Genomic DNA, 13,133 nt, shown 5'->3' with positions numbered 1-13,133 from the left:
AAAAACTTCGACTAAATTATTCATTCGTGATCCGGTCAACCAAAAATACGAAGAAAGTGGTTAAAGCTGGCAAGGAGGGATGGTGTTCATTGTTTATCAACAACATCGAGAATTTATTTTTGTGAAGATCATTTCGGTGTAAGTATGATAAAATATAAAGTAGTGACTACATATTCAACTTGTACATCTAAAGAAAAACCACGCTTTATTTGTCTTAAAACAACAATGCAACATTTATTTGATTTTAATTTGTAAAAATAACAATAATCTTTACCCCAACCCAGTTGAAGGACCAAAAGTAATATTAAATAATGGTCCTTCGAGAAAGTATCAGGGCTCGATTTGATGAAGCACGGATGCACAGAATAAAATCCTACTTGACTTATACCATGACTTTTTTTTCGTTCGAGTTATAAAATTGATGCTCTTATGATGAGGAAACCTGCACATTCAGGTAACTGGATATATAACCATGACCGATCCAATACGGTTTAGGTTCCCCTGCAAAGGTTGCGGAGGTCAGACGGGAGTCGCTTCGTGTAAACACCTGACTCACTCAATCCAGGGTCCATGGTCAAAGGTATCCCTGGGTTCCTCTCCAGAATGGTGAGGATGCAACCGGGACTGAAGCCAGGAGAGAAGTCTACATTACATATGCCTCTTCCAGCAGACTTCCTGGGCAGCGTATCAGAGAGAGTGAGAGCTACACTGACCCGGCTGCTGCGTGCTGATCATGAGCGGCCGGCGCCGCATCTCGCGCTTCCACCAGGCTTCCTCGGCGGCGTGCCTCTCGGCCGCGGCGTCCTCGACGGCGCGGCGCTGCGCGGCGGGCAGCGGCGGCAGGATGGGCCGCGCGCTGGGCGGCACCAGCAGCGGGTCGCCGCGCTGCCAGCTGCCCGCCGTGTGGCGCACGCCCTCCCCGCGCCACACGCCGCCCGCTGCACACAAACCGGTGAGCAACTGATGCAGTGATACAGTTAGGTTTGGTAAACACCCGAAGGTCGCACATGAGAATTCTATATAAGAGACAAGTGGTCGGAAATAATGGATATCAATGGCCAAAATATTTTCATCCGAGTTTTATTGAACAATTTTATTTGTATGTTACAAAAAAAATCTACATAAAGACTAAGAATATTATCACGACTATATCAGAGATACAAATAACAGCAGAGAATTCCGACCCTCAATATATAAACAAAATAACATTACTCAAAATAATCAATTGAATATGACGAGATGGAAGAACTTTCGAACTACATTGCTTTTCACCTATAGGACTAAGCGTGACGCGATAAACTATCGTTGTTTCGCTTTTTATTATGCCGTAAAACGGGACGGCGATAGTTTCTAGCATACTAGCCCCGCTGCTTTTGGTGCACTCGGGCCTTTAAGCTGCAATTGGAATCAGGAGGTAGTTAGAGACACTCACCGGCGGGCCTGTCGGAGTCCCCGGCGAGCGCCAGGATCATGGCGTCGAGGCGGGAGCGGGCCGCGTCCGCCGCCGGGATCAGCTGCGGCAGCGACAGGTTCTCCCGCCCGGGCACCAGGCGCTGCAGCTCCGGCGGGTGGGGAGCGCCCTGGACATACAACACTCGCACATGAAAATAAAATTATTAATTTATCTACTTCTTGACGGTAAAGCTAACATTGCAATCAAAATTGTATTAAAAACAGAAAGTAAAGAAAAAGATTTGAATTTCGAACATCGAAATTAGATTTATAAAGTGTTCGAAATTATAAAAACTAAAAGGCCTTACAAAAATTACTTGTTAAAAATTACTAGAATTATCGAACTGGCCGAAAACAGGTCAGAGAAAAAAAGAACGGTATTAATTGAAAGATCAAAACTTAAGTCTTTTGTGATGTTATTTTTTGAATTTCTAATGTACTCGTAGAATGCGCGAGTAGAGAATCATAACTTTTACACGTGACGAAAGTAAGAAATTTTTTTTTATGAAAGCTGCCTTTTTTATATAGCTTTAATATTTCGTCAACAAATTGAAGTCGTTAATTTTTTTATACGAGATAATTTATAAAATAGTTTTGGCAACCAAACCGCAAGTAAATATATTCAAATATAATAACTAATAACTTATATAGTTAAACATTGATAATTTTCATGATCCAACATGTAATAGGTTCCCCTGCAAAAGTTGCGGAGGTCAGACGGGAGTCGTTTCGTGCTAAAACCTGATTAACCCCATCCAGGATCCAAGGTCAAAGGCGTACTCCGGGCTCCTCTCCAGCGTCCGGGAGGGGGAGCATGGCGAGCACTGACCTCGACGTCCACGAGGAAGGGCGGCGGCATGAGGTGCGGCGGCGTCTCCGTCTGCTCGTCCAGCGCGCCGCCCAGCGCGTCGCGGGACAGCGGTCTGGGGGGACAGACAAACAGACATTGTAGTAACACAAAAAAAAATGCAGGGACTGAACAATTTGTAAGTTTAAGTTCATTTTGTGATCGTAATTTTTTTTTATAAGTGGTTTAGGTATATAGTCATAATTATTAATTTCTGATTTATTGTATAAAAGAAATAAATAATAGAAAAATGAACACACATTGTAAGATATCATTATTTTTTAATAATGCTTATAATAAGCTTTCACACTCTTAACTTACTTCTCACGTATTATACGTGCCTTGTGATTTTCGGCACTTTATATCTTCCCCATAGATGTCGTAAATGGCGACAAATGGGTTTATGGCTCGGGATTCTTATTGTAAGCGATGGACTAGCAACCTGTCACAATTTGAATCTCAATTCGTCAAACTCGAAAATCGTCAAACCATACACACTGAATATGGCCTATGAATCGTTTCAAGACTGTTGACTCTGCCTTCTTCGTAAGATTAAAGAAATGATTGATTGTATGTATAAATACAATAGTTTTTTAGGATAACCCTGCTAAACTGGACGTATTTTGTAGTTCAAAGTTGGGAGCAAAAGTTAGTACAGTCAACAGCATATCAAGTAACCCAAATTAGCTAAAAAATTACCACCATTACAATGCCTTAACCATCCGTGCAGTGTACCATGCGGTTGACCGTACTCCAATAAGAGGCCATTGCTATGTTATGCCGCTGCCGATCCCATCACACCCGCGGGTAAAATACCTGTAGTCAGTGTGGAAGAAGAGCTCGGTAGGCAGCGTGGTGAGCAGCTTGTGGCCCGCCGCCAGCCCCAGCAGCAGCAGGTGCCCGTGGCTGTCGGACGCGGCCACCCGGTCCCCGCAGCCCCATTTCGCGTCAAATATCGCACCGGATCCTTGGCCCTGGAATAAATAAATTAATATACACGGGACAAATTACACTGATTGAGTCAGCCTCGAAGTTAGTTCGAGACTTGTGTTAGGAGATACAAACTCAACGATACTGTATTTTATAATAAAAACTTATATATTTAAACATCCAAGAAACGAACTTTTTTGTGATTGGCCTGGGGCCAATCAGAAAAAAGTTCGTTTCTCATCATGCCCTGGCCGGGATTCGAACCCGGGACCTCCGGTGACACAGACAAGCGTACTACCGCTGCGAAACAGGCCGCCTGTAGTTGGTAGAAATGTAATTCAAGGTATGTTAATTTATAGATATCACATCTTTTTATATAAAACTTTTCCGTTACTGCATGACTGACTGACTACGTACAGCTCAAACCACTAGGTTCAGAGACTGGAAAATAATAAAGTTATGTTCTCCTCCATCTCTTTCAAATTGGTCTCATTTGAAGAGAGATGCTAAAAAACCAGGATCATTCGTGTTCATTTGTTTAATAATAAAAATAATTCTGATATTTTTCCGGATTATATGACTTTGCAGAAGGATATTTTGCGATCGAGAATTTTTTCATTCTTTCGAGCCATGATTTCTTCAAAGATGGAATTTATCTGTGATTAAAAAAGGGGCCAATTGCGAGTAAACTTATTTAAGTAACCCATTATTCATATTTATGTTACGATTTCTTTTACAGTCACTTTGGACTGGCAGAGAATGCCTTGTTGCACATTTATTTCTTGCTAGATGAAATTATCTTTACTGTGATCAATAAAGGTGTGAAGCGGATATAACATGAATGAGAATGAGTGTATTGAGTTGTTACATTACCTCGATCTGGTTGTGGAAGCTGGCCAGCTTCTCCCCGGAGGCGGCGTGCCACACGAACAGCTGCCCGTCGTGGCCGGCCGACAGGAACACCGCCGGCAGGAACGGGTGCGCCTCCAGCACGTAAGCCTGCAAATATAGAGAGGGGGGAATGTTAGTGATGAGGAGGCTGTGGGCGGCTGCTGCACAATACTCGCCTCGTCGCTGTGTCCCCGCAGCAGCGCCCCGCTGGAGGAGCACCACACTCGCAGCAGGCTGTGGGCGGCTGCTGCACAATACTCGCCTCGTCGCTGTGTCCCCGCAGCAGCGCCCCGCTGGAGGAGCACCACACTCGCAGCAGGCTGTGGGCGGCTGCTGCACAATACTCGCCTCGTCGCTGTGTCCGCGCAGCGCCCGCAGCAGCGCCCCGCTGGAGGAGCACCACACTCGCAGCAGGCTGTGGGCGGCTGCTGCACAATACTCGCCTCGTCGCTGTGTCCGCGCAGCAGCGCCCCGCTGGAGGAGCACCACACTCGCAGCAGGCTGTGGGCGGCTGCTGCACAATACTCGCCTCGTCGCTGTGTCCCCGCAGCAGCGCCCCGCTGGAGGAGCACCACACTCGCAGCAGGCTGTGGGCGGCTGCTGCACAATACTCGCCTCGTCGCTGTGTCCGCGCAGCGCCCGCAGCAGCGCCCCGCTGGAGGAGCACCACACTCGCAGCAGGCTGTGGGCGGCTGCTGCACAATACTCGCCTCGTCGCTGTGTCCCCGCAGCAGCGCCCCGCTGGAGGAGCACCACACTCGCAGCAGGCTGTGGGCGGCTGCTGCACAATACTCGCCTCGTCGCTGTGTCCCCGCAGCAGCGCCCCGCTGGAGGAGCACCACACTCGCAGCAGGCTGTGGGCGGCTGCTGCACAATACTCGCCTCGTCGCTGTGTCCGCGCAGCGCCCGCAGCAGCGCCCCGCTGGAGGAGCACCACACTCGCAGCAGGCTGTGGGCGGCTGCTGCACAATACTCGCCTCGTCGCTGTGTCCCCGCAGCAGCGCCCCGCTGGAGGAGCACCACACTCGCAGCAGGCTGTGGGCGGCTGCTGCACAATACTCGCCTCGTCGCTGTGTCCCCGCAGCAGCGCCCCGCTGGAGGAGCACCACACTCGCAGCAGGCTGTGGGCGGCTGCTGCACAATACTCGCCTCGTCGCTGTGTCCGCGCAGCGCCCGCAGCAGCGCCCCGCTGGAGGAGCACCACACTCGCAGCAGGCTGTGGGCGGCTGCTGCACAATACTCGCCTCGTCGCTGTGTCCGCGCAGCGCCCGCAGCAGCGCCCCGCTGGAGGAGCACCACACTCGCAGCAGGCTGTGGGCGGCTGCTGCACAATACTCGCCTCGTCGCTGTGTCCGCGCAGCGCCCGCAGCAGCGCCCCGCTGGAGGAGCACCACACTCGCAGCAGGCTGTGGGCGGCTGCTGCACAATACTCGCCTCGTCGCTGTGTCCGCGCAGCGCCCGCAGCAGCGCCCCGCTGGAGGAGCACCACACGCGCACCGTGAGGTCGGACACCGCCGTCAGGATGTACGCGTCGCTGCAGTCCCAGCACACCATCGTCACCTGCTCGCGACACACAATTTCATCTATGTTACGTAGTAGCTATTTTGCGGGGATTCACTCCCGTGGGAAATTTTAAAAACAAAAAATAGTCTATGTCACTCCCGAAGGTCTATTCTATATCTGTGCCAAATTTCGTGAAAATCAGGTGATTAGTTTTAAAGTTTATTAGGCTATTTGACTGTTTTTTAGAAATGGTTTAAAATTATTCTTTATGACATAATAAACACACTTTATTTATATTTCCGAGAAATACACAGTATTTATAATAAAAAATGAATTATAAAAGTTGAAATTTAAAATGCGCGCCAAAAACGCTCTCATAGTAATGGCGGACGCTGTGTGACGTCACACGCAAGCAAACTGATGATTTTGATTAAATTTCTCTCAATTTATCAAACAAAATTGTTTATAAATGGTGTGTAGTACCGCAATGTACAAATACTGAAAAATGAAATGAAAAATGAAAAATGATTTATTTGCTGCAAATACAATGAAGTACATAGATACATTTTATAAAACTGTACACATATGTATATTGCAGAGAGCACTTACAAACTAAAGAGACATAGTGACTTCCTCACTAGGCAAGCCTGTATCGAGGAAGCCTAATTAACAGAAAAGATTATAACTAAGATTAAATTTTCATTCGTAGACATTGGTCTCGAATTATTACAAAAAAGAAAAAAAATATCAAATCACAAAATATATCTTACATTATATGTTATATAGAATCAAGTATATTTAAAAAAGAATGGGTTCGAAAACTATGACTGAAATTAGCTTTCTATGTTTAAAATATCCTCGATCTCGTCGTAGGACAATGTGCCCAACCAATTGCGTATAATTTTACGAGCATTTGTTGCAGTTTCCTCTTTTATATTACAAAATCTAACTATATGGTTATAAATATGTACATTCATAAAATTGCAAAGTCTTTGCGCAAAGCTAGTATTAAACAAAGGTTTTGGGATCCTGAAAACTCTACGTCTCACTATTTCACTGCAATTTTCTGAAGCTAGGACTGACCTGTGAGTCTGCACTGCAATAGTCAAAATAAAGAGTTGACGCACGGAGAGCAGTTCGGCATCTTTATAAAGACTTACCGTTGGGTACCTATACGGTTTACGCAGCATGGTTTTTAAGACTGAGCGCTGGGCTCTTTCAGCAAAAACTTCAATAAAAAAACTCCGCAAAAAGTGTTTGTGTCTGTTCCAACGAATCCAATCCAATCCCAAAGAAGTGGTTGCAGTTGGCTCGAAGAGATCCAAAGAGTATTTTATCGCATTCAAATGTTTTTATGTGTGAAGATCATTTTGATGTAAGTATGCTGGCAATATTTCAGTTATAGCAAACAATAAAACAAATAAAACATAACCTATAAAATAAAATTCTGCGAAATTTTTGCGTGAAATGGCATAAAGATTTCTAAATAAATAATTTCTTTAAAATACTTACACAGCGGTTTTAACATTCTTAAGTTCTGCACCATAATAATCCGCGTTGTTTTTGAAGAAAAGTGCAACCATAAATGCATCAATCTCAGGTAGGTTTGTGTTGTCGGCACGCACAAAATTTTTGTCCATTTTGAATACAAACACCAGGAATTTATTTCACTAAAGTAATAAAATGAAGCTAAAATAGTTCACTGTCACGAAATAGCTCAATATCTGGGATAAAACATTAATAACACACAAACTACACAGGAGGAGTTGACGTTTACTTGCGTGTGACGTCACCGGAGTTGTAACCAATCACAGAGCGTTTCGGTCTTTGAAATGAATTAAAAAATTATTGTATTTTTGAACGATAAATCGCCAAAAATATGCTTATTTTAGTACAAATGGAAGTAAAACACGTTCTGTTATATTATTATCTAATAGGATTACCACAATTCGTAGCATAATTTCAATAGTGTCAAATAGCCTTTTGTTATATACAAATCTTTATTCTTTATCTATATCTTTCTTCTTATTAGTATGCACTAGCGACCCACCCCGGCTTCGCACGTGTAGCATTTATAGATAGAAACCTTGCTCGGAAAACCCCCTTTTCCCAGGAACAAAATCGGTCCACAACTTTTCGAGATTGGCGCATACAGACAGAGAAAATAGGCTTAATATGTAATGATAAAGCGGTAGAGTTCGCACTATAAATTCTAAAAATTTACTTATTCTAGTGGCTAAAACACAGGTCGACATCCTACCTCGACCATGTAGCAGTGACTACTCGTATTTTCAGTGTCAATTACATTAGTTTGAGTGCTAACCGATGCTCATAGGGTGAAAAAAAAAATGAGGAAACCTGCACATTTGGTCAATTAGAAGCGTTACCATGATCCAATAAGGGTTAGGTTCCCCTGCAAAGGTTGCGGAGGTCAGACGGGAGTCGCTTTGTGGAAAAACCTGACTAGTCGATCGATCGTGGTGAAAACCCCGGCCTCTTCTCCAGAGCGTTGAGGATGCAACCGGGACTGGAGCCAGGACTGGAAGCTGCAACTGACAATCAGAATGTACCTTGAGCCGCTTGGTGTGGCGGCCGTCGGGGTCGGGAGTGAGCCGCGTGTGGCGCCACTGAGTGGCGTGCAGCGTCCACACGCAGGCGCTGCCGTCCTTGCTGCCGGACACGAACCTGAGACCGCGCCGCGCCCACGAGATGCTGTCCACCGCGTCCGTGTGGACAGCCACCTCTGTTAACGGGAGTTGATGTTTACACTATTAATACTACGAATGTACATAAATCACATATTTTTCAAAGGCGTTTGTCATGGTTCACAGCTTTCTTTTCAACCAGAAACTGAGTCACTCAAGGATTTACAGCTGCTTACTAAGATAATATGAGTCGCAGCTTCGGAACCGCTTTCAATTATAACAATTGGCAATTGAAATTAAATGTACTAAGACATGTACCATCCGGCGTGCCGCAGGGCTCTCATCTTTGACCTCAGAACTTCCTTTATAATATTTGTGAATGATATTGGCAATTCTTATTCAATTACTAGGATACGCCCACGGCTCCGTGAAACAACCAGTTTCGTTAATCTCCTCCTGTCTTCCTGTCCACTCACCCAGCACCCTGGCGGGCCCCTCGTCCCGCTGCACACTGTACACGCGCACATGGTGGTCCGCGCTGCCGCTGGCGAGGAACCCCCCGCCAGAGGACCACGCGGCGCAGATCATGTGACACGCGCCTGGTCGCATGCGCTCCACGTATTGGACCTGGACAATCGGATTTAACACATGAAAATAGACCTGAAAGACACCTACAGATCCCAAAATACGGATAAAAATTTAACTGACGAAAAACAAGAGATATGGAAAGGAACCCTTCTTTGGAAAGAAGTGTGAGGGTCTCTCACCGGCTGGCTGAGGAACTGGCCCTGCGGGGAGCACGTCCAGAACGCCACGCTGCCGTCCGTGGAGGTGGAGGCGAGCCAGCGCAGGTCCTTGTGCGCGGGCGGCGCCCAGTGCACGGACGTGATGGTGCCCGCGTGCGCGGCCAGCACGGCGCGCGGGGCTCCGGTCTGCAGGCACCTGGGGGCAGGCAGCACAGGGTTGTTCATTCGTGATCATGGTGTAGCCGAGTCCCTCAAGGCAGAGAGGTCTCCTCGCTCACCAGACGCGGACGAGCCGCTCGACGGAGCCGCAGGCGAGCAGCGCGCCGTCCGCGCTGGCGCACACGTCCGTGATCTCAGCGCCCGCGCCGCGCAGCGTGGCCAGCAGGCGCCCGTCTATCGCACTCCAAACCTACGTACCAAACATTATTTGAGAGTAAATAATATATTTCTGATCTTAGTCCTAGTTGCGCCTTTGTCGTGAATTCGTTTAGTAAATTACTTTTAATAAATAGAACCTTTTATAATATTCTTCCTCCTAACTTGAGTCTCTAACTAATGAAATGTAAATAATAAAATCCTGAAAATACATACGACCAAAATGAATTAAATTCATGAATAGGATAAATTTTAAAAATATTTACACATATTACACGCAATGAAGTCTTTGGAACATTTCATGGTGCAAAGAAGAGAGAAAGATCAACGCTCATGATAGACAGACCTCATCAAGTCATCAATGAAGTGAAGAGGAGGAATTAAGAAGAATCGCAAAAGCTGTAACCAACCTCACAGATAATCCATCACCTCGACCACTCCGTCAGGAGTGTACGACTAAGAAAATGTTGTTGCATCCTTCACTGCATTTCTTCCTAGCCAGAGGTCCACCACGTAAACTAGATGATTTGAAGAGTCAGTACCTTAACTAGCAAGTCGTCAGCCCCGGTGATGACGTATCGGCCGGTGCAGTCGAACAGCAGGCAGTAGACGGCGGACAGGTGGCCCAGCGTCCGGCGCTGCAGCTTCAGCCCGGACAGCATCCGGTACGGGAACACGGCGCGCCCGCCCGGACCGCCGGCCGCCGCCGCCGGACCGTTGCCTAGCTCCCGGGTCGCTAGGCGCCGGACTGGAGACAACATTCAATGATTTAACTAATTCATTAGAACTTTAAGACTAGTATACTTTAAGGACCATTACTACGTCATAAGAGAACCTATTCTTCTGTATCTTTTTTTTTGTTTCAAAGGCAGTAGGGTGTTGAGAAAGGGTGATGTTAATGCCATGGGTTTTCTTCTTGCATTACTGATATATTTGTTTTTTTATCTGACCAAAAAGACATACATACTGTATACCAGCTATACTCAACCTGCAGCCCAACATACATTTTTGATTGGCCCACTTTGGAGTTCTTGTTTCGTTCTATTATAAGAAGATTTAAAAGCCTTCAGCAAGAACTGGAAAGTGAGCAAAACGCCGTAACTTTACATCGAGGTATGTAAAATCAACAAAGTAAATACGCCGTCAGCTCTGATTTATTTTTTATTTATCACCTAATAATTTCTCGCTTGCGGCCCGGGATCCCATGACGAATACGGTTTTTGGCCCAAGTATAAAAAAGGTTGAGTATGGCTGCTGTATACACAATTTAAATCTATACACATACATATATTTACGTTTATATCCCTTGCAGGGTAGAAAGAGTCTTGAAAAACTGAAAGGCCACGTTCAGCAGTTTATTTAAATCTTAGACTTGCATTTGTGTGCAACCGTACAAAAGTGCAACTAACTTCAGGACAGAGTAACTGCTGATTCTCATTTGGCACTGATAGAAGACATACAATTGAAATAACTGGGGGTAGGAGAGTTAAATTCGGTCTATATATAATATCCTTGGGAACTGAGAGGAGCATTAACTATAAATTAATATAACAGAAATGGATATTATCCTATCTCGGGACATAATCTAATGTGTTATAAAACCAACAATTACTCACCCAGAGTGTGATCCTGCTTGTACCACGAATACTTAGCTTTCGACCGCACGAGCGACTCGCTCAACAGAGACAGCCGGGCTGTCAGCCTCTGCAGCTGCTCTGTAGTGGTGACGGACATTGTTATGGCGGGCACGACCGCGTTCGACGGAGTCGTCGAGGTGGTCGCAGTCGACCCCGCGCCGTCGTCCGGGGCGGGCGAGGCGCAAGTGGAAGGCCCCGCGGAGGGAGCGAAGCGCGCGAGGCGTAACGCTCGCTCGCAGACTGAAGGCAGACGCGACCATGGCACGTCGTTGTATTTTGATGCCTAAAAGGTTAAGTTACACATGGACATTACAATAGCAAACACATTTTGGGCATCCTCCTAGCAATAGTGCCCGTTGCGTCCTCACCACTCAGGAGAGGAAACTGAAGTGACCCATGAGCCCATCGCCTAAAAACAGAGCTCCAAGTTTTAGACTTGATTAATTTTTTCAATCTGCATGGGAAGAGCAACTGTACCAAGGTATGTTGTATGTGCGTTTGACCTTAACCTGCTTGGTGGTAAGCAAGATGTGCTCATGCTCAAGTAGTGCCTATTCACTGATGAATTTGGTGAATTGCAAGGTGTGAAGGGTGTGAATATTGACCATGCACAGGTGGAATCCCTGTCCATCCATACATAATATGGCGTGATTTTATGTATGTACTTTGATGCAGTTGCTTCTTCCCCAAAAAGGAGACTTCATCCACATCCATAACTCACTTCTTGTATTGTAAAGTAGTTATGATACATATTTAATTTTAATCTAGTAACCTATTCTTTTAATATTTGCATGCTTTAGCCTTGAGGCAAAATACGAGATCTTTATAATAACTAATCATGCCTAAAATGTACTGTATTTAAAGCAAATAAATGATTTATGCAAGTTCATCTGTTTGTGTACTGTATGGCTTAATTAGGGAATTGATAGAAAGAGCCAAGTCTTTTTACCCTAACTAACCCGCAAGCATACACACGTGATTATATGTATAAAAATGTTTTAAGAAAAGACATTGAAAATATGGTTCAAAGTAAGTTCAAAGTCATTTTCATAGTTTGAAATCTGCCGCCAAGCTACGTCACGTCATGTATCGTGACATTTCGCGCTAGTCCGACCAATCAGCGAGCAGAACGGTTTCGGTCGGGGGCGGGAGTGAAATGAAGCATGTGATGCAACGCCCGCACCATACGTCAGAGCGAGACGAACGTATGCCTAATCACGCTAACACCCATTATACTATCGCATGATATAACAAATTATTTGCAAAATCACGAAAAACCTATTATTTATAACATAAACACCCCAAAAACATTTTACTCATAATTCCATCGTATTATAATGATCGTTTCTGCATAATTTGGAAAATAAAAAATTTCAACTTTATCTCATAATTTCAGAATATTTCGTCGCAAAACTTTCAGTCAAACGTAAATAAACACATTTTCCCGAAGAAAAACGGTGAAAAACTCACCAATTCATCATAAGATTGGGCGTGCTCGTTGCCCTCCCAGTCCAGCCGCCGAGGCAGCACCTGCAATGTACAGACCACTATAAAAACTTTCAGCGAAGTTTCAGCACTTTGACAGTCCAACCACGTGCGTTCGCGATCAAAACAACAATAACTTCGAACCCGGCACTAGGAAAAGCTCAAACTTACCTCGACACTCTCGAGCTCTTTTAGTAGAGTCTGCAAAGAAAAGTGTCACAATTAGAGTCAAAATTTACAGAAAAATATTATCTACATTCATTTTCATCAAATTTACCTTTGCAGTTTCCTTCAGAGGTCCCCCGGAGAGAAACTTCGCTATCAGAAAGTAGAGCTCTGAAACCGGGAAAGCTACCATTAGCACGACCTCGGTCATCGGACACTTATTATTTCTGCCTCGATTTCGAAGCTTGTAACTCACCTGGAACGACCCTATGGTCCTCGTTAGATTCCTCCATCGTCCTAGTATTTTTTTGGGGGCTTTAAAAACCACTTACACTTCATATCACTGTAATTAATTAGCAAACATTTCACTTCACGAACATTGTTGACGAAAGATAATGCACTTTTCTGTAATGGCAAAATGGCGTATATCAGACGATAAAGTAGTATTACGTCTGGG

The 13,133-nt window shown here is 45.3% G+C and overlaps 1 protein-coding gene across 1 annotated transcript in view; it reads right to left on the bottom strand.

The window, feature by feature from the left end:
* The window catches only part of LOC106129198 (bromodomain and WD repeat-containing protein 3), a 39,856-nt gene extending 26,751 nt beyond the window's left edge, over positions 1 to 13,105 (bottom strand). The window contains exons 1-16 of the mRNA XM_060953077.1: positions 12,933 to 13,105; positions 12,789 to 12,847; positions 12,683 to 12,712; positions 12,497 to 12,556; positions 11,006 to 11,309; positions 9,932 to 10,137; positions 9,293 to 9,423; positions 9,036 to 9,210; positions 8,745 to 8,895; positions 8,194 to 8,366; positions 5,555 to 5,680; positions 4,103 to 4,228; positions 3,116 to 3,273; positions 2,282 to 2,375; positions 1,433 to 1,580; positions 714 to 938 (exon numbers count right to left, since the gene is read on the bottom strand). Coding sequence (XP_060809060.1) covers positions 714 to 938; positions 1,433 to 1,580; positions 2,282 to 2,375; positions 3,116 to 3,273; positions 4,103 to 4,228; positions 5,555 to 5,680; positions 8,194 to 8,366; positions 8,745 to 8,895; positions 9,036 to 9,210; positions 9,293 to 9,423; positions 9,932 to 10,137; positions 11,006 to 11,309; positions 12,497 to 12,556; positions 12,683 to 12,712; positions 12,789 to 12,847; positions 12,933 to 12,969 — 2,203 coding nt within the window. The 5' untranslated portion in view covers positions 12,970 to 13,105. The remainder of the gene's footprint in view (positions 1 to 713; positions 939 to 1,432; positions 1,581 to 2,281; positions 2,376 to 3,115; positions 3,274 to 4,102; positions 4,229 to 5,554; positions 5,681 to 8,193; positions 8,367 to 8,744; positions 8,896 to 9,035; positions 9,211 to 9,292; positions 9,424 to 9,931; positions 10,138 to 11,005; positions 11,310 to 12,496; positions 12,557 to 12,682; positions 12,713 to 12,788; positions 12,848 to 12,932) is intronic.
* Between the last annotated feature and the right edge of the window lie 28 nt (positions 13,106 to 13,133).

This window comes from Amyelois transitella, chromosome 31 (assembly GCF_032362555.1).
Source record: "Amyelois transitella isolate CPQ chromosome 31, ilAmyTran1.1, whole genome shotgun sequence".
In the NCBI taxonomy this organism is placed as follows: domain Eukaryota; kingdom Metazoa; phylum Arthropoda; class Insecta; order Lepidoptera; family Pyralidae; genus Amyelois; species Amyelois transitella.
Note: the sequence above shows the minus strand (reverse complement) of the source record. Positions and strands in the feature narration are given on the sequence as shown.